General features: G+C 50.9%; 1 protein-coding gene across 1 annotated transcript; it reads left to right on the forward strand.

Annotated features, from left to right (window-relative positions):
- Positions 1–3714: 3714 nt before the first annotated feature.
- On the forward strand, positions 3715–17453 carry CFAP90 (cilia and flagella associated protein 90). The gene is made up of 3 exons (XM_028122645.2): positions 3715–3864; positions 15441–15557; positions 17274–17453. Exons 1-3 carry the CDS (start codon positions 3715–3717, stop codon positions 17451–17453), a joined length of 447 nt encoding a protein of 148 aa, XP_027978446.1.
- The last annotated feature ends 3518 nt before the right edge of the window (positions 17454–20971 follow it).

Raw genomic sequence — 20971 nt, forward strand, 5'->3', positions numbered from 1 at the left:
TAGAGTCACACTGCTTCTGTCACCCTCAGCAGCACTGGTGGGGTCTGGAAACCAGTACAGGCGGGATATCTGGGCTTGTAGGAGCATCCTTTCACTTCCCTGCGTTCATAATGCCCTTTATAACGTCTCTGGGTGTGCGGCTCTCCTCCCATCTGGTTACAAACGTGGGTGTGTTTACATCCAGCCCTTTGACCCTCAGCCTTCATCAGGCCTACCAAACGTGGAGAAGCCCTCAATCCGAGTCATTTGTCAGGGGTTTTAAAGCCTGTGAATTAAAGCCCCATTATGTTGAGCCACTTAAGTTGAGTTTACACTGACATTTAAAAACAAAATAATTGTCAAAGCTTTTAGATGTGAAATGCAGATATTAAGCTTATTTTATTTATATTTATTGTTATTTTTTTAAACCTTGTTTTAAAAACCTCCACATACAGTGTGAGTCTTTGTGCTTAGGTAGGGCCTGGCTCCAACTCGGAATGGTCTGGAAGCCCCATGGAGAAAACCTTTCCACCAGATCGGTTTTTCCACGCCTTCCTGCTGGATCACCCACGGGCCATGTCACCTGCACGGCACGGAACCCTGCCACATCTCAGCTCTCTCAGCGGCACAAAGAACGAGAGGCTCCTTTCTGGCCTGAAACATTGATGGGTTTAGGAGAGCTCCTGATAAACATCACATGCCAGGTGAGATGTGCTGAAGCCACTGCTGCATATCACGTGACACACTAACGACACACAACGGCTTCTTGGCTTTGTCCTTCCCTGCCTGGCACTGACAAAGAGTTCCTCCCCCTGGGCCTCCCCATGCCCACGTCTGCCCAGATGTCAGGAGAAATGGCACAGGCTTCCAGCTGCAGTTTGGACTCGGGACCTCCCCCAGTCCTGAGAGCGGCCGGAGAGTGCTTGCCCCCAGTTCCCAGTGGGGCTGTGCAGGTAGCAGAGGGCCTGGTGGGTTAGCACAGCAGGCTGCATAGACAGTCACGAGGGCGCTCACAGTCAGCCTGAGCCAGAGCAGGGCCACGTGATCCACACAAAATCAGCAACAATGCCATGATGCTACGGTGGGGCCAGGAGGAGGAATATGGCAAAGGCGGAGGCGGTCACCTGCAGCACGGAGCTGAGCTGATCCCCTGCACAGTTACCCCCCAGGGAGTGTGTATGCTTGTGTGATTAAGTCACTTCCTTGGAAAGTAACTGTTCATTCTTGTCCCTCTCCCTTCTGCACAGAACTTTGCAAGGACAATTTACAGACATGAGGGACTTATATTAGACTCTGACTTTGGATTCCACTCATGCCTGGAATACATAATAGGATCATATAGGGAAAAAAAACGTTTTTAAAGGAACTAAGACCCCTAAATAATGGAAACTGCCAAAGTCTGTCTTACCTAGTCTCTCCTCTTTGCCTTTAGGTGACTGCCTGGCAGCCTCGGGGGTGGCGGCCTTCCTCGGGGCAACCACTCACCTCCTGAACCAGCATCATATCTCAGTAGGTGCCCATGCCTTCTGCTGTGGACTTCAGCTGTGGTCAGGGCTTCACTGACCCTGAGATGCCTACAGGGGAGTGTGCACAGCACCACACGGGGGTCACACACAGTCAGGAGTCAAAGAATCAAGGGCAGGCCTCAACCCAGGAGGACTGTGGACCAGGGATAAAAGGCACCTCCAGGTCGATCTGGCAGGCGATTCTGAGAGCTCACTGCACGCTGCTCAGAAAGTTCTGGGCACAGCAGCGCTCCAGATGCCCTCTGTCATGACCTTGATAATTCATCCTTATACGGACTTTCCTGCTCCTCTCACTCTTCCGGTCCTTCATTCACACTCCCTGGGATTATTTCCCAAATAAGGCAGGCGTCAAGCCCCTGTCCCAATTGTTCTCTTAGACGGGACCAAGTTACAGTAACCGTATCCCTTTATTTAGTCACCAAATACTTATTGAGGACCTACTGTGTGTCAACTATTTGTTGAGGACCTGCTTGAGCCATCAAAGAAGAAAGAGATGTGTCGCCTTGCCCTCCAGAGCTCTCAGTCTAGCACATAATTAAACGTCACCTACTGAAACAAGGAAGAGATTCACATCCCTAGACGGTGGAAGAGGATTTTATGATCAAATTATTTCAGTGTCCGTTTAAGCCGCCTTCTCAAGCTAATTGGTGTCAGCTACCTTCCACCTTCCACACCATGATACTGGATTACCTATGCAAGGTTTGCAAAGTCTAATGACCAACTGACCACCTCTGTAGGTCTTTAAAAGAGGTTGGAGAGGCTGAGAGAGGTAATAGATTATAAGAGCTTTTTTTTTTTTTTTTTTTTTCTGTGCTGGTGCTTTTATGAGGACTTCTGCCCGTGGAGGGGAAGGATGAGAGACACTTTCCGTTCAATTCACATGAAGGAGAGGTGGTGGTGCTCTGTCTCCAAGCTCTAAGGACATATCAACCTTTCATGAGATGTCCCCTGGAGCTTGAGGACCAGGTAGACCGGTGTCTGATCCTTGTCTGATTCAGGTCCAACTCCTCTGTCCTGCCAAGCAAAGAGGTGGGTATTAGGGCAAAGAAGGCACATGGGGTTCTCAGACCTCATGGGGGCCCATGAGACAGAGTAGTGGCTCAAAGTCCTGCACTGGAGTGGCTCAGAGTGGTGGCTCAAAGTCCTGCACTCCAGGGGACAGCAGGAGACCTCAGCATAGAGGTGCCACCTTGTGCGTTGGCCTGACAGGTCTCTAGCCACCAGCCTGCATCAAGGAATTGCAGACAAAGAGATTCCTAGTAAGAGGGGGTGGATGAGAAGGTGAAGGGCTGTCCAGAGACCTTTCAGTCTGGTCCCCACCTAACTGTGCACCTTCCCTTCCTCCCAGTCTCCTCCTATGAAGCTCCACCCTCTCTTTTCTTGCTGCCCTTGGAGCAAATCAAGATTGTTCTGCCTCAGGGGCCCCAGAGTTGCTCTTCAGGTGCTCTTCACACTGATTTGATTCGTGGAGTTTTACACCTCCACTGGCCTATGCCATAACTCCCAGCCGCATGCGGGCACCCTGCCCTTGAACTGTGGCTAGTAACACATGTTAAAATAATAATGTTTTGGACAAACTGAGTAGAATAAATATAGCATTACAATGAATTTCACCTGTGTCTTTTACCTTTTCGGTGGGGTTACCAGACAGTTTTAAGTTGCCTGTGTGGCCCCCACCGCGTTCCTATTGGGCGGAGCTACTCTAGACCCACTTTAGGTTGTCTTTTTGCCTTCTACCAGCGGACTGTAAGCCCCACGTGGACACCTGCGGCTCGGTTCAAGGACGCGCCTCCAACGCCGGCGCCTAGCAGGTGCGCGGTCAGGAACTGCCCCGCGAACGGGTGGTCGGCGCGTGAACGAACCGACGCTGCGTGGAGACGGGTCAGCAGGTTGGGACGTGCTGACCCCGGGGGCATCTCCTACCGGGAACCCCGGCGCGGCCGCTTCTGCAGCTGGGGATCCGAGGACGCACCCCCTAGGAGACACCCAGAGTGAACGCGAGGTGCGGGGAAGGGGGCGCTGCGCGGGGGAGAGGAAGCGGGAGCGGGGGGAGAGGGGGAGGGGGTCCCGCCGGCCCCGCCCCGCCCCGGGGCCCAGCCTGGCGTCGCGCGGCCCCGGTTTCCAGGCAACGCGGAACGCGGACGCCCGGCTGCCCGGAGCGGGCAGACTGGGCCGGACCTTGGCGGGCGCGGGGTCTCACCGGGGTGACATGGAGGACGACGAAGAGGAGGAGCTCACCGCCGCCACGCTGCGGGGCAAGCCCCGGCCGCCACCCCTCTCGGCGCAGTCCGCCTTCAGCTACATCCCGCCGCGGCGCCTGGACCCCAAGGAGCACAGCTACTACTACCGCCAGGCCAAGGTGAGCCGCACCGGGGAGGGGCTGCACGGCGGGGCGCGGCGGTGCGGGCGGGAGGGGCAAGCGAGCGGGGCGGGGGCTAGAGGACCGGGGGAATGGGGGCGGGGCGAGGAGGTAGAGGGGGTGGGGGAGGAGCTGCAGAGCCAGGGAGGGTGTGGGAGGAGAGGCGGGATGGGGCGGGGCTTCACTACCAGGGCGGGGCCGGGGGGAGGGGAGAATGGGGGCGGGGCTGCAGAGCCGGGGAGCGGGCTGGAGGAGAGGCGGGATGGGGGCGAGGCGGTCCTGCGGCGTAGTGGGGCTTGGGTGGAGCTGTACTGCCGGAGACCGGACTGGGGCCTTTCTGCCAGGGACCGAGGCTGAGGAGAAGGCCTGGGGAGGGTGGATGGGGCGGGGCTGCAGGCCGGGGCTACACTTCGGGGGCAGTCAGAAGGTCTGCGCTGCAACTCTGGCGTGGGACTCTGGGGCAGGGCTGCAAGGGGGGTGAGGGGTGGAGGGTGGGGGCCGGTGCAGGTCTGCGCAGCCTGTGAGGGCGCAAGGGCGGGGCGTGAGGAGACATCAGAGTCACAGGGGGAAAGAAGGTGGGAGAGCGGCCTTCCTCGGGGGCACCTGGACCCCAAAGAGTACAGTTACCAGGACCGCAAGAGTAAGGTGGACCTCCCCCTCACCTAGAGAGTGAGCGGGGGCTGAGCCGTCTGTGTGTGTGTGTGTGTGTGTGTGTGTGTGTGTGTGTGTGTGTGTGTGTGTTGGGGTGGGGGGTATGCTCAGCTGGAATGAGGCGCTGGGGTTAAGGCATACAGGGTAGGGTCGGGTGTGAGAATGCTCAGCCTGGTGTCCTGAGCTATTTGGGGGGTGGGTTAGGTCAGTTGTTCTTAGGGGAAGGGTTTGGGTGCCTCTGGGCTTCCAGAACTACTACCAGGGGCAGCAAGTTGACCCCTCTGCCCTGGATCTGGAAGAGGGTCTCGGGAGTGCCAGGGCTGTGCAGCGGACTGAGGCAGGGCTCCCTCTGGGGTCAGCCTGACAGCCCTCAGTGAAGCGACGGTGCCCAGAAAGTCATGGGTGCGGAAACCCCTGGAGAGCCCCCTGCAAACCGAAGATGACCATGAGGCAGATCGGGACAGCCGCCCTTGGGGAGCGCAGGGCAGGAAGCCCTCATTAGAGTCTGGCCTGGCTGCAGCAGGCACATGGGCCTCATGGGGAAAGCCTGCTGGTCCGTATAGGCCATTTTGAAACAGAAGCTGGACAGGAAGCCAAAGGAAGAGAAGCAAATTCAGAACTTGTCAGGAGTCCTCTACTCCTTTCATCAAGCCATTTTCCCTAAATGTCTCCAGTGTGTCTTGGGGTTCAGGGTGCAGGGGCATCATTATTCAAAGATGCTCAGCCTGCAGAGACAGTGAGTGGCTCAGGGAGGGTATAGGTGAGCCAAGTGCCTGGGAGGACAGAGCTCTTTCCCTCATGATGTGTGAGGTATTCCCACAGAATCCATCCTTCCTTTCCTTTCCTCCTGCCCACCCGCAAGCCCTAGAGCTCAGGTGAATCCCCATTCAGATCAGGTCAGCACACACTGGAGGACTTGCCACGCATGAAATGTACGAGAATAGCATGGAGCTTAGTCTTACAAACACAAGCGGTGCTTTCTAGTTTAAACGACTGTTACAGGTTGAATTGGGTCCCCCTAAAATTCTCATGTTAGAGTCCTCATCCCAAGCACATCAGAATGTGACCTTATTTGGAGATGGGGTCTTTATGGAGGTAATCCAACCAAAGTGAGGTCACTGGGGGGCCCTCATCCAGTATGACCAGTGTCCTTATGAAAAGGTGAAATTTGGACCCAGAGACAGACACGCACAGATTGAAGATGGTGGGAACGGATGGGGAGAAGATGGCCTTCTACAAGCCGAGGAGAGAGGCTGGGAACAGCTCTCCCCTCACCCCTCAGGAGGAACGAACCCTGTGGACCCCTTGATCTCAGACTTCCAGCCATCAGAAGGGTGAGACAGTACATTTCTCTTGTTTAAGCCCCCCAGTCTGGGTGCTTTGTTTTAGCAGCCCAAGCAAGCTAACACATAACGCTTGGCCAGGAGGATCTCTTATCTGTCAGCACCTCTCTGTTTGGCTTTGAGCAATACGGAAGGACGGGAGGACAGAAGGAGGAAAGGGGACAGCTGCAGCACTGCTGTATTTGCAGCCCTGGTTCCTTTGCCCCTAAGCACGAATATCCACCAGGTATTAACACTGGGCAGATTCTGAGCAATGGGGCCAACCTCATTGCCACGATGGACCTCATATTTTTTCCTCCCATGAGCAATATGTTTTGAAAGAACTTTTATCTGTAAATAATTTCATGTATTAAATGAATTTTACAATTTAAGCATGCAAAACCTGTATCATTGCCAATTTATGATTCATGCAGAGCATTCCTGCACAGCATGAGAGAACCAGCCGAAAGGCCAGGAATCTCCGTGTTTAAAGTTGGTCCATGCTGTTTTATTGAGAGAACATAAATTTTGTCTGGCTTCCTGACAAAATGAAAAAAATTTACAAACGCATCATTTTATGTGTGCCTTTGAGGAGTCCTTTTAAGTACCACTTTGAGACTATGGAGAAATAAGGTAAAAGACTAAAACAGATGGGGTTCAAGATACATATTTATCAGAGATAAAAGCCAGGTTGCAGGGTCCTGCTAAGAATTCTGGGTAAAAATTGATTGTGGACACCGTAGCTCTGAATCAGGTAGATATACCTACCCGGCCACTGCAGCTGTGGGCCCCAGAAAAAGAGCTGAACCCCCACCTGCTGTGGGCCAGGTACTGCCAACAGGAAAAGAGCAGAATTGGACATGGCAGGTCCAGTTTATTCTTCCTAAATTCACCAATCTGATATGTGACTCTGCCTTTCTGGGGCCAAGATGCAGAGAGATGCCTGAGGTATGAGGTGCCCACGGCTCTGTACTTAGTAGGAAATCAGGCGTAGGCAAGAAGTATGTACCTCTAATTCAGGGGTCCGCACCACAAAGGCCCTTGGGCCAAATCTGGCCCACTGCCTGTTTTAATAAAGTTTTATCAGAACACGGTCCCATGCTCATTCATTTAGTATTATCTATGGCTACCACCAGAGTTGAGTAGTTGCAACAGGAAACCATGTGACCTGAAAGCCTAAAACAGTGACTATCTGTCTCTTTACACAACACGTCCGCCAACCCCTGCTCTGATAGGTTACTGTCCCTGGAAGGTAGGAATGGGCCTTTGAATGAATGAATGCAAAACAGACTTTATAAAAAAAAATTGGTACCGTTTTGATAACTGGGGTCACAGGCAAATTCAAATCCTGAAGTCTTTTAGTGTCACACAGAAGAAAATGATGTAGCAGAAATATTAACACCTGAATAAAAGAGCCTTAAAGGCTGCAAGAAAAACAAAAGGCATTTCAAAGTACATTTGTAGGATAACCACCAATGGTAATAACATGCTCCTGGGGATCATAGGAATGAGCACGCAATCGGCTGGGGGGCTGCAGAAGCTGATTCTCTACCATGAGATCAGTTGGACCGAAGAGGATGAACTTTGTATCACAAATTTGCTAGAGGACTCAGCTGCCTCTCAGTTAACTGTGAACCCAGGCCGTACCCAAAGCTGAGAAGAAACATGGCAGAATAGCTCTTAAGTCAATTACTGTGGGGCACACTTAGTGATCGGTTAGTAGCACAGGCCAAGGAGTCTTGGGTAAAAATACTGGCTCCGTGTTACCAGCTGTGCAGACTGCCCAAGTCACAAACCCTCCGTGTCACTTTCTATGAAACAGTACCAGCTTCATGGGGCGATTAGGGGAATTAATTTAATTCATGGGTATACAGTGGTACATAGTAAACCCCATGTAAGTAGGGCTATGATTATTACCGTTTGCTTTTGTTAGTGATCATTTGAGTTCCCTTTCACTGAAGGTTAGTTTCCGGCCGGTGTCTTAGATGTCTCACCCTTGTTTGCTGTCAGAGATTTACAGGTGAGGCAGGTAATCTGCGTGTCATTCTGGTGGCTTCTAATCTAAGGCATCTCCCCTGGAAGAGCCCAGAGTTCAGGCTTTCAATGCAGCACACTTATTTTAAGCCCCAGTAACGCCTTGGATCCTGAGACAAATTTGTCATCTAAAGCTGCCAGCTGAAATGTGATCAACTCCCATACTGCCCCCTAGGGACCTGTAGCAGCGGGGACTTTTCCTATAAAATATTGTTCCGATGGCAGCAAGGCAGATTCAGTTCAATGATGTTTTTAAATTTTTTTTTCCTTCTTCTGCCTTGTGCAACATTTCTGCCACTGAAATGGAAAAGCTAAGTCAAAGGACAATGCCCTTTTATGAAGGATTTTATTAAATTTCTCAAAGTTTAAGAGCCACATTAAAAAAAAAAAATTCTTAGGTGGTTTTAGAATATGCTTTCCCTCATGGTAAGCCGGTTTGTGGATAGCTCTGTCTTGGGTGAAGCGTGGCTCAGAAAGCCTCACCCTAGCTTTAGTGAGATTAGCCCACTTTCCTTCTTGGTGTGTGGTAGAGGCAGGGAGGCGAGGGGCTGTTTCTTGACCCTCCTGATCAGGGAGTTGCCCTTCACTGAATGCAGCCAGGCACTTTGTAGATAAAACGATGCATGTTGACTGTCCAGAGATGCCCGCGTCCAGTGTATAGGAGGTGTTCGTACGAGCCTGCCACCCCCCAATCCCTCTGAGATGGAGCCTCTTCATCCTTAGGCACGGAGCAGTCTGCCACGCAACCTCAGCTGCTCCTAAGGGCTCTGGAGGAGCGGTAAGCTCCAGTTCTGGTGCTCCTTTACCTCTTAAAATCTAGGCCGACCCTTGCACCCACAAGCCTTACAATAAAAATGAGTGCCCGCTGAATGAAATTATGAGCACCCCCACAGACGTTTCCTTCCCCCTCCCTGCCAGTTTTTCCTCCTGTGCCTGTTTTAGTATCAACCGACTAAACATTTTACTTAGTTATCTTGCTGCTTCTTTCTTCCACTGAAGTCTGAGGACAGGGATTATCGTCGTCACAGTTCTGTCCTGAGCAATCTCAACAGTGCCCGTCTCATTGTGGGCGCTTCATAAATACGGGCTGCAGTGAATGAAGGAGGTGTGCAGGAATCGGATGCAAAGTTTATTTAAACCAGGAAAAGTCACTGACAAGATTAGCCTCTTAGACTAGAGAGAGGTTCCGTTTGGCATTATCTGCTGCCTGGGTTTTGCTTGGCCTTCCTCTGTTCCTCAGGGATCAACCTTGGGAGTGGACGGTGTTGCTTCTCCTGAAGGTGGCTAGCTGCATCTTCCCTGTCCAGTGACCTGCCCTTGGAAAACTGGAGGTCTGTGGGGGCAAGGGTTGGGGCTGAATGTCTTCCTCCAGGGCAGGTGGAGCTCAGCAAGGGGAAGGTCACCCCCAGGGAGGGAGGAAGGGGTGAGGGGAGAGGCCGTGCGTGCGTCCTTCTAGCAGAAGTCCTCCATATGGACCGAAACGGCTGGAGCGGTGGGTCGTCCACTGTGCGCATATGAATGCGGTGGTGTCTAACTTTGTTTAAAAGAACATGTTCACATGCAGATCACACAGCTGCGCATAGGTGTTTGCAGCTTGCCCTTTTCATGTAACACCTTATCTCAGACATTTTTTTCAAAGTCATCCCTTTTTGAGGGGCACAGTGACACAGGAAAAGGAACAGCGTTATCCCCAATATATTTGGCCAAGTTTCAGCAGCAGTGGCTCACCCTTCCTTCAGTGATGTGAATAGCTGGGGGGCGGGGGTGTGAGGGTGCTGGCGTCAACAGAAGCAGGACCAAGTACCAGGTCTCCTCTTGGCGACAAATTGCGCAGACCCCTCACTCAGAGACACCTCCAGTAGGAAATACACGTGAGATCAAAGGTGGGTAGTGTGTTCACTTCAACTCAGGGGTAAGGCGGCAGGTTCTAGGGCTCTGGTTTCAGGCAGCACTACCAGCCACAGATCCCTTAGAAGTAGTGAAAAAAACACATTAACAAGGCTGCTTATGATAGGATTCTTATTAAACTGATAAAATTTTCAGATTATTGGAAAAGTTACAACCATTTCCCAAACTTGTGCCCTTAGATTTAGAAACAGCATCTTTGCCACAGAGGAGCCAAAGAGAAGAGCTGAGTATTGTCCTTTTAAGTGCTAACATTATGTCCTTGACAAGCCACAGTCCTTCTGAGAATGGAATTTTTAAGGATGTTAGAATTAATGAAAATATCATTAAGTTTCACATGCCGCTGGACCCCCCTGGGGAGAAGCACTAGACTCAACAGAAGTAAAAATGCCCCTATGAATCAAAGGCAACCCTTTTGGATCACCTTGAGAATTTTCATTTTTTAAAAGTAGGTCACACACTGGTAGGCAAACAGAGCCTGAAAGCCTCCGGATGAGAGGTAACAGTACTATGCCCACTAAGAGAGGAAATGAATGCAGCCTGATCATAGCTTGATTACCGTTTCAGTTCAGGTGGGCTGGGATGTGCTCTGGAAGCAAACAGACCCTGAACCCTGAGAGTCTTAACGAGTGGTGTATCAGAGCCTGCTCATACATTTTAGCATTTTGTTTGAACTCTGCATTCGCTTGGAAGCCTGAAATCAGGCACGGTGAGACTTTTTCTACTGCGGAAATCAGCAAATGCTGCAAGTCAGGTCTTTTTTGTCCAGAGAGCAGCTTGTTAACATAAGCACACCACTGGCCTTGTGCATATAAACGTAACATAATGGAAGAGTGTTTCTTTCTTCATGTGTGTTTCTCCTGCCCAGTAACTTGGGAAACCAGGCTCTTCCTTTTTAGTGGTTCCTAGACGTGCAGATCTTTGGGACCCTGCAGTCCTGCATTGGACCCTCTGAACTCGCTAGAACCAGGCGAGAGCATGGAGGACACATGAGAGCTCTTATGGACCACCACCTAGAAGGTGATGCTTGCTGGTTTCCCCCACAGTTCCTTGCCAGAGCTTGTCACCTGGTGTGACAATTGTGATGGCACCTGGTGATTGCGGTCTTCTGTTTATTCTTGAAGAGAAAGTGTGTTCAGTGAGCACATAACATTACCCCTGCCCGAGTACCACAGTAAAAATGTATTAATTTCCTTTTTCTTATTACCTCGTTTGAACGGACAATGAACAGTGCATTTGTATTTAAACGATCTGAAAGAGAGGAGGAAAGAAAGGACTCAGGTTCCGGTTTGCTGGAGCTCTTACTCCTGTTATTGGTGTGAGAGGGTGTGTAACCTCTCTGGGGGGAACTGGGCATAGTAGAAGTGCGGGACCCGCAGATGCACCCTTGTAGGCTGGAGGCGGTAGAAGCCAGGACTTCCTCAGGTACCTGCTTGCTTTAGGCATGAGAAACAGGGTTATGCTGCAGTCACCAACAGCCTCCAAAGTCTCAGTGCCCCAAATAAGGCTTATTTCTCACGTTAAAAGTCCAACGGGGATCCGAGGGATGGCTCTGTCCGCGAGAGTCACTTAGCAACCGCCAAGGGAGCTGCTAACACTCACAGGAAGCTTCAGGGGTCCCCACAGGCTTCTGCCTGGTGTCCCATGTCACCCCCCACTCATAGTTCATTGCTGAGAACTGGCCACTTGGCTTCAGTCACCCAAAGGAGCAGAGGAAATTAACCCCCTGTGGAGTCAGGAATAGAGCAGAACTGAATATTGGTGATGTCGAACTACCCGGTTGTCTGGGCTGAATGGTCTACTGACTCCGTTTACTTGGAGCAGAGTGCGTCATCTCCATTCTTTCCATTGTTCAAAAGATGGCTCTTGCTCGCTGCCAAGTGTGTGCGTTGGAGCTGCCATAATAAGGTACCACAGACCAGGGGCTTAGGCAACAGAAACTTACCGTCTCCTCGTTCTGGAGGCCAAATCAAGGTGTTGGCAGGGTTGGTTCCTTTGGAGGCTGTGAGGGAGAGTCTGCTCCAGCCGCTCCCCTTCAGCTGTGGATGGCCCTGCTCTCTCTGTGTCTCCTCACATCATCTCTCTCTGCATGTCTCTGTCAGTTTCTGAACCTTTTTAAATAAGGACACCCATGCTCTTGGATGAGGGGCCCAACCCTACCCTGGTATGACCTCACCTTAACTAACTACATCCTCAGCATCCTTACTTCTAAATCACCTTCTGAGATCCTGGGGGTTAGGACTTCAACGTATGAATTCTTTTGTGGATGCAATTCAACCCGTAACACACAGGGAGGGGGCTTCCCTGGGGCTCCAGCCATAGGGATGCGGGGCAGCCTCTCCCGTGCTGACTGCAGCCACATGGACTTCCTGCCCGACCCAGGCAGGTGCGGATTCTTCCTCTCTGGTGCCACTGTACTTTGTGCATACCTCTGCCGCTCCATGGGCATTACCTTGAATTGTTTAATTAATGAGTTTATTTCCATTTTCAGCCTGCGGTCTCCTGTAAGATGGGGACTCCCTATTTTTGTCCTGGAGCCGAGCTGGGTGCCTTGTCTGATGGTTAGAGCAATGTACTTTGGAGGTTGAAACCTGAAGGTCTCCACTCTTACGGCGTCAGCCCAGGGCCACAGAGGGGTTATTTGTGGTGGTAGGAGTACGGGTCACCTTGGGGGAACTGAAGGCAAGTGATCAGACACCACGCCCAGAACGAGACCATGCTACATTTTAACAATACTCAAAATGCAAAGGGACAAAGGGAGATCACCAGAGAGAAAATAAATGGGCTCATTTTGCTTTGTTTTTTAAAAGCAATGATACGCGTGAGAGAGGCAGTCTCTTGCGAGATTTTAATAGCAAAACACCAGTAAACCTAGAAGCTCTGTTTTGTGATAGCGTCTAAATCCAGATTGGTTTTTATTAACGCGATTTTGCTTCAAACCGTGAAGGGATGAAAGACAAAAAGAAAGAAGAGAGATTAATAATTAACATCCAAGAAAAGACAGATTTTCGGTCTGATTAGGTGTTGGAAATGGACAGTCACTTTGCTAAGTGAGGCTGCCGGCCTGATGAGGGACTCCCCCCCCCCTTATTTCTCAGTGACAGAAAAATTCATTGTACTCTGGAAAGTGGTAAATATGCAAAATCCCTGCACAGCAGAGAGACCCTGTTCACACCCTGCGGGTGCAGTGAGATCCCTCATAAAGACTGCTCTAGCATATGGCAAGATATGTAGGCGCTCCGTAACTAACCCTCCTTCTCATGTGCTACTGCGGCTTGTCTTTTTCTTTTTCAAAGATTTTATTCATTGACTGATTGATTGGGGAGCAGGTCTTTCTGTTGCAGACTCCCAGAAAACACACCCACTTCACAGGGTCAGCCAGGCCAGAGGGATTCTGGCGACAATGGGACATCTAGATTATGACCACGAGCCCAGCTTAAATCCCTGTAAGGGGATGGTGTGGGGGCGACGGGGTATTTACTTGCTGTCCGGGTCGGCCTGCTGGGCTCAGCCGGGCCGGGCCACGAGCTCTGCTCTGAACCCCAAAAGGAAGGGTCTGCATCGTGGTGCTTCACAGAGGCCGGCATTCCCACCTTTGGGGGAAGTGGGTGGTGTACTTGAGCCTCTCTTGTGTCACTGCAGGGCTCTCTGGCCTGGTGGCTTCCCAAAAAAAGGCTAGCTGCAAGGTGCGTTGAACCTCTCCAGGCTAGAAGCAAGCACCCAGCCAATGCCCCCAGCTTCTGCGGACATCCTACCTCCTACACACTGTATGTTCAAGATACTGAGATTTCTCCTTCCTTCCTACAGGCTTTAAAAGAAGTCTTAATTTTATTTGATTATCAGATGTCTGATTTTTATATAACCAAAGTGATTGATATTTTCTTTGTGACATTTTCCCCAATACTTTTATGCGTAGGAGGTCCCTTATGGATTTTCTTTTCACTTGTTTTTCTAATCCATCCAGAATTGACTTCTGATGATAAATGTGCCGTGAAGATCCAAGTTTATTGTTTTTCCCAAATAGCTAGCTGATTTTTACAGTACCCAAAGTGGAATAAGGTATCACCACCCCACCGATTTGGGCTTTCTGTTTTTTAACCCGGGGTGTATGAGCTATACTATAGGTGGTATTCAGGACAGGTGAAGGCCAGGGCCAGCCAACCCAGTGCATGAACAGACCAAGGAGCCCAGGAGGTGACAGAGGACAGTGCCAACAAGAAGCTCCTGCAAGGTGACCTCATTATATGGCCATCGGGGCACAGACTCCAAAGCCACGGCTCCTGCCTAAGTCACTTGGAATGACTCTGAACTTAGGCAGAGCAGGTGAATAAGTGCCACAGGCATGCTGCCATTGGAATTCTTAGGAACCTAAAATAATCCTAAAAGCTCGCCTTGTTTTCCTTACTAGATGGTTAATTGCACCAGGAAGGTGGCCATGTGTCTGAGCAATCTTCCCGACTACCCCAGCAGGAGTGGCACATCTGGCACAGGACAGATGACCCGTGAGGGATTTGCCAAGGCGGGGTTGAAGCCACATCACACTCTGCCATTTCCATTGCTACCAGCCGCGCTGAGCCCCGCAGTCGGCGAGAATGGGCGGTCCACTTTTCCCAGCAGACCAAACCCATGCCATGCATCCTGTTCACTGTTTAGCTTCTACCTCCGCGGTCCTGCAGTTGGAGGAAATATTTCTAGCATTACTTCCCTGGGCAAACAAGCAAGCGAGCGGGCACAGGCAGACGCCCCGTGACCCCAAATACCGGCGAGACAGCGAGTCTCGGTTTACTGCTGGAGGATCCAGAGCAGTGGGCCCTTGGCTGGAGGAACATAAAGGACCGTCCTGACTTACATGTGACGATTATAGATGAGCTAACGCATGGATGTCTTTTCCTTTTACTAGGTACCAGATAAAGCAAATTAATTTTTGTATCAAGAGAAATTTGGGATGAAAAAAATGGAGATACTTCAGATGAAAGCTGTTTATGGGATAATTTTCTAATACATCAAAGGTTTGCGTGTGCACGTATTTTTATATCTGATGTCTGTGCATATATTATAAATGTACATATATTATATATCAAATATATATATCCATGCATTGTGAATGACATTGGTTAGAGCTACCACATCTGATTAAAGGAAATAGTTCTGTCTCTTCGAAGAGGGATTTGTACTAGGTGCCCACCCACCTATTGGCAGCAACTTACAGATACTTCTGTTTGGTTATATTGTCTCAGTGTTCAGTTAGGGTTAATCTTTTAAAGCAGTACAAGCTTACTGCAGAAAATCTGAGAAATATGAGAAAGGCGGAAATGAAGGAGAAAAACATATATATATTGAGTGGATTACTCTTATTTTAAGGTTGTGGGCTAGTGGTAGAGTCAGAGATCGGGAGGGTCAAGTGCCTTGGTCAAGGAGGGATCTGTAGGAGGTGCAGAAAAAGAGCCACGGAGATGTCCCCAGCTCGCTGGGCCTCTCGGGGACCTGCTCTGGTCGTCCAGGGTCTGTCCTGGGGTGATCTTCCCGAGCACACACTCAGTGCAGACGGGAAACTGCACATCTCCACTGTCCATCAGGGAGAAGCCTGGCTTCCAAGCTCCACGAGGATTTGCGCGGCCCGGCCGTCCAGTGAGCCCATGCCTGGCTTTCTCTTTTTATTCCCAGACAGGAGTCATTTCCTTGTACGACTGTGTTTTTAACAAGAGCCCAGGCTACAATCAGAAACTTCACCGAGACGACAGAGAACATGCAAAAAGCCTGGGACTTCATGTGAACGAGGAGGTAATGTGAAGACCGGCTGCTGACCCAGTGCGAACAGATGAGCTGTGAGCGTGTGCATCTCTATCTGCCAGCGTGCTGTGCTGACTCTCGCGGGTGGCCCTCTTCCTTGCCGCCCCCGGGGCTGGACTCAGCCGCTTCCAGCTCCCTCTCTTCTCCTTCTGTGTATTTGTTTCTGTGACTCTGTGGTTTCGTTTAGTTAACAGCTTCATCAAGGCAAAACTAAGAGGTCTTCTCAGCAGATAAAGCAGGTTTTTGCTTCACTTCTGAGTCCTGGCCGCCCTGGTTCTCCCACGGACCCTGGCGGAATAACAAGAATAGGCTCCCTAGTTTAGGTACGGGCCTCCAACCTCCACGTATGGGGCAGTTCCTCTTTGGGGTGTGCGCGGCTTTCTGGAAGGGGCTCGGCCTGAGGTCGGCTGCACAGCTGTGTGAGCAACAGAGGAGCAAAACTCCCAGGCCCCAGGGAGGGGAGGTCGGCGCCACGGCAGGTGGGTGCCAGGAGGCGGGCGTCTCCTTAGGGGTGAGACCCTCCTGGTGACTTCCTGCACTCGGGACACGGTCTCCACGGAGTCTGATCTGAGGACAGCAATGGCTATTAAGAGCCAGGTGCTGAGTAACTATCATCATCTTTTCTACAAGGCACAGAAATCGGAACGTAAGAGCCTCTGCTGGGATTTCTTTCTCGGTCAGCGGATTTTTGCCTGTGGCTGCTATTGTTAAGAATGCTGGGGGCGCCTGGGTGGCTCAGTCCTTAAGCTTCTTCCTTCGGCTCAGGTCATGGGCCCAGGGTCCTGGGATCGAGCCCCGCGTCGGGCTCCCTGCTCCGCGGGGAGTCTGCAGCTCCCTCTCCCCCCCACCCCCCGCTTGTGTTCCCTCTCTCGCTGTGTCTCTCTCTGTCAAATACATAAGTAAAATATACAAGAAAAAATAATGTTGCCATGTCACTTCCAGGCAAACTTCATTTCGATGGGAAGTTAAGTGGTGAACTATGAAGTATAACTACCTAAGTCAGAGACATTAGGTGTCTTCCTATTGTTTTTGTTTATGTGAGTTCATTCCAAGTTGGCAGTGACTTGGCTAGCGCTTTCCTGTCGTAAGAACACCTGTATCACGCCCCACATTCTGAGGGCCTCCCATGTGCACTGAGCACAGAGCGGGGAGAAGAAAGTCCCTGTCCTCTTAGAGCCGACGTTCCTACGAGGAAATAGAAAAATATACGTCCTATACATAGGGAACTGAATTCCAGGTCGTGGTAAGTGGTGTGCAGAGAAATAAAGCCTTTTAAGGGGCACAGGGAAAGTGAGAGGAGACTGGGGAGCTGGGGAGGGAAGGGGGTCGGGAGATGGGGGGGCTGGGAAAATGGAGGGGCAGGGAGTTGGTAAGGTGGGGGGCAGGCAGGAGGACAGCGGGAGGGCAGGGAGGGGAGAGGAACACCATCTGAAGTGAGGGGGCTGAGAGGGCGCCTGGTGCCGGTGCAAGCTCTTTGCCTTTCCTCTGAATGACATGAAGGACGTGGGGGCCATGATGGCTCGGAGCACGAGGGACAGGGTGTGACACAGTTTAGGCGCCCCCCCCCCCCCCCGGGCATTAAGAAGCACGGCCGGAGCAGGTTGCAGGTGTGCGGGTGTGCCAGGCAGGGAGGGCTTCCAGGACACAAGGTAGGTCCTGTGACCCGGGAGGTGCGAGCTGACCCCGTGTTCTGGTGACCCCGGACAGGAGCGTCAGCGGCCTGTGGGAGTGCTGATGTCCTCGGTCTATGGGAGGCGCATACACCAGCCCGTGGAGCCCCTGAACCGGGACCACAGCCGAGCCAACCACGTGAAGGCTGACTTCTACAGGAAGAACAACATCCCCAGCATCAAGACGCCTGGCTTTGGACACATTTCTCCAGCCTGACGCCCCTGCTGTGGCCTGGACCGCGGGGTGGCACAATCGGGCAGTGCCGGGGCCTTATGCCCCCCACCCCCCGCTTCACTGGGGTCAGGGAGCTGGCCTGAAGCTGCTTGCGCCTGGACAGTGGGGGGTCGGGCCTGGGAGCCCCTTTTCCTCATGTGGCCGTGGTGAAGACCCTGGCCAAAGGCCTTTACTACCTGTGATGAACATCTCGTGGGACCATGTCAGCTGAAATGATGCCGGAGACTGATCCATTGTGAGCACTTGAATAAAAGGAAAAGTGTTCCCACTTGACCACGGGTCTGGTGATTCTGTTCACCGTTTCTCTGGTTTGCCGGGCTCCGGGGGGCGCTCCCGGGAGGGGCGTGCACACCCTTTCTCACCAGCTGTGGAAACCAGGGCTGCCTGAGTCTGCCTTCCTCCAGGAGGAGATATAATGCTATCTCCTTTTGGAATAATCGAGCTGTAGATCCTACAACACCCCCACCCGCGCCCCGGAGGACTGAGCTGTAAATAACACAAGTTTGCACGGTTGAGGACAAAAGCCTGGTAGGGATGGGTGGTCTCTGTGGCCAGTACTGCCGCTGTCCCTCCTCGCCTCAGGTCCTGGGAAGAGATTGGGCGTTGGTGTAACATTCTGGCTCCTGCCCTTCCCGGCGGCAGGGGCACAGAGCCCATCATTTCACTGATCGGAGCCTACCTTTCCTTCTCTTCAAGTGGGAGTTCCAAACTGTGAGGAGTGTGCGTGGGACTCAGTGGTCCAAATGCAGGCACGAGAGCCTAGGACAGTTCGTGTGAATAGTTTTCATTTTGGAAACACCTGCTTCTCACCCAAGTTGGAAATGTTTATTTTGGAGATAATTTGAAACTTATTCAAGTATTAAGATATCGGCTGTATTGTTAATGACTCGGTCTCTTGAAAGAAATCATCCCTCGCCTATCACAATTACATTTCCCACAGCTTAGTGGTTAATGAGCAGGTGATCTAATTAATTTTACTGCTGATTTCCCCATGGCTGGTTTTCTTGTTTTGATTCTCTAAGGACAAATGACACTGACTTATTGACAATTTCAAGGCCAAGGGACCCCCCTACGTATTTCTTTATTCTTTTGAAAAAATTTTTTTGTTTTCACTTGTAGGTGCCTTTTATTATTTTTCCTCCCAAACACATAGCTGTAGTTTATTTGGGATGCCTTTGGGTACCTTAAGCTATATTTTATAATAATATAATAGAAAAATATATCAAGTTTGGATTATGGAAATCTTTATCAATTACTCTTTCTTCAGTTTTGACTACCATGCAGGACAAGGCATCTCTAAGAAATGCCTTCATCTGAAAGTGACTACAATAAATCTATGTCAAACTAAATTATTTTCAGTTACTTTAAGTCAGATCTTACTCCCTTAACCTTCTACTTTTAAGAAGCAGGGCCTGAATTGGACAAGGTTTTGAAAGGTCTCCTGTTTGTTAGGCATCAGGGGAAAATTAAATGTATTTCTGTTGGCATCTTGACTTCTACAGCTTAAAGCCAATGAGGGCCCAGTCAGTCGCCTTATAAAAGAGAAACATAATAAAAGAATTTGTTTCGATGTATCCAATCTCCATGGTTAGTCTATCTTTCTTGGAAGGCAGAGTGGTGGCTGTCCTTAAGAAAGCATAACGGGCGCCTGGGTGGCTCAGTTGGTTAAGCGACTGCCTTCGGCTCAGGTCATGATCCCGGAGTCCTGGGATCAAGTCCCACATCGGGCTCCCGGCTCAGCGGGGAGCCTGCTTCTCCCTCTGACCTTCTCCCCTCTCATAATGTTTCTCTCTCTCTCTCTCAAATAAATAAATAAAAATCTTTAAAAAAAAAAAAGAAAAAGAAAGCATAACGAGCTGGGGACAAAGGGCAACGTGGAGGATTTGGGACAAGGCAGACATTTCTAAACAGATGTAGGAAACGCAGCAGGTTTAATGGGACTACATGCAAGGCATTTTCCTGAGAGAGGGCTTTCTGCAAGACTCGAAGGTTGAGAACGTTGAGGAGAGATGCTTGCTTGCTGCCAATGTCGCTGGGCTGCCCGGCCGTCTGCATGGTTTGCTCACAGGAATGTATGTAGCTCCAGAGCTTATGAAGCCTTGACCAGGAGGCACGCTTTCAGCTTTAGGGAGCAGGCTGTTTTGCATTCTAGGCTCGTCTTGGTCACTGATCGCTGGGAAGCTCTAAACAAGCCCCTGGTCCTCTCTGCACCCGTTTTCTCATTTGGAAAGCACAGGGGGGCTCAGACTGGGGACTGGAGTCCCCTGGAGAATGTGTTCCCTAAACACAGTGCGTGTGCTGGGCCCCACCGCCAGGACTTCTGACTTGGCGGGTCTGGGTTGGGGCCTGGAAAAGTACAGGTCCCCAGGGGTTGCTGCTGCCACTCGTTGGGGCCCATACTTTGAGCAATCCATGTGTGCGCAGACCTTTGCGAGGTGGACTCTGATAATGACTTTGATTGCTTTATAAAGTGTCTTGTTTGGTAAGCCTGGCAATATTGGGAAAAAACAAGTCTCCTTTTGAGTTTTCACCAAATTCAGCACATCCTTAGTGGGGGCAGACAACCATGCTTAAGCACGCTTGGCAAGTCACTCAACTGTGAGTGTCCGCTAAGGGGAGGTGACATAAAGCAGCCTGGGATAAGTGCTGCAGACGCTCAGGGAGGAAGGACCCATGGGGTACAGCTGCCAACTGTGGTGACGAATGATACAGAAGGCCAGTCTCAAGTCACTGAAACCCCAGGCCTTCCTAGTCCGGATCTCCAGTAGAGCAAAGACAGAGGCCATTACACTAGCTTTCTTCCTTTGGTCACCTTTATGAGAATTAAGTGTATCAAGGCCAATGCTGAGATGCAATTATAGGATCAAAATATTCCTGACTGAGGCAGGCAATGGACCAAGTCATGCTGTATTCCCACTTGGGTGACAGAGGCCAGTTACTAGGTTCAAGAAGTGCTTTCACCTGAGTCTGAGTCAAAATCCTGGCATGGAGGCTCTGGGTAGCTGCCAGGCTCTCTCACAGTCTTTAGCTCTTTCACTCAGACCCGATCCCATAAGCTATCAACGAGGATACACCCCTAAGAGAAATTAAGAGATATGTTCAGTCACACAGCCAATAAATGGTCAGTCCGGAATCAAACGAGGGCTCGTGCTCCGGGTCTGAGTTCCCAGGAACAAGCTGTTCCTGACAGATCGGGGTCCCCCAGGGCTCACAGACGCCTGCCCTGAGCTGGGAGGAGAAGCCGGGCGTGCATCTGTCGTTTTGCTTTTGAACATCAGATTATGCATGATTGCTCTATTTTTCACCCTTTGACAAAGTACGATTTCTTTATGCGAAGGAAAAGCCCCAAAACTCTAGAGTTGGCTTTACATGAACAAAATCTCCCAAGTCTTCTCTCTTCAAGAATGTGTAACATTGGCTCTGTGCCCTCTTAAGCCTCCTCAGACTAACAGGCATCTTACGGGGCCTGGCAGCTTCTTCCGGTGAGTCCAAACTATTGT

This window comes from Eumetopias jubatus, unplaced genomic scaffold (assembly GCF_037043125.1).
Source record: "Eumetopias jubatus isolate StellerSeaLion01/CBP00866 unplaced genomic scaffold, mEumJub1_p1.0 scaffold_5, whole genome shotgun sequence".
In the NCBI taxonomy this organism is placed as follows: domain Eukaryota; kingdom Metazoa; phylum Chordata; class Mammalia; order Carnivora; family Otariidae; genus Eumetopias; species Eumetopias jubatus.

Bases quoted from the DNA above. Each gene is read 5' to 3' on its own strand.
- CFAP90 (XM_028122645.2), top strand. From the start codon at position 3,715: ATGGAGGACGACGAAGAGGAGGAGCTCACCGCCGCCACGCTGCGGGGC. The intron at 3,865-15,440 runs GTGAGCCGCACC...TTTTATTCCCAG, and splicing joins ACTACTACCGCCAGGCCAAG to ACAGGAGTCATTTCCTTGTA. The intron at 15,558-17,273 runs GTAATGTGAAGA...GACCCCGGACAG, and splicing joins GACTTCATGTGAACGAGGAG to GAGCGTCAGCGGCCTGTGGG.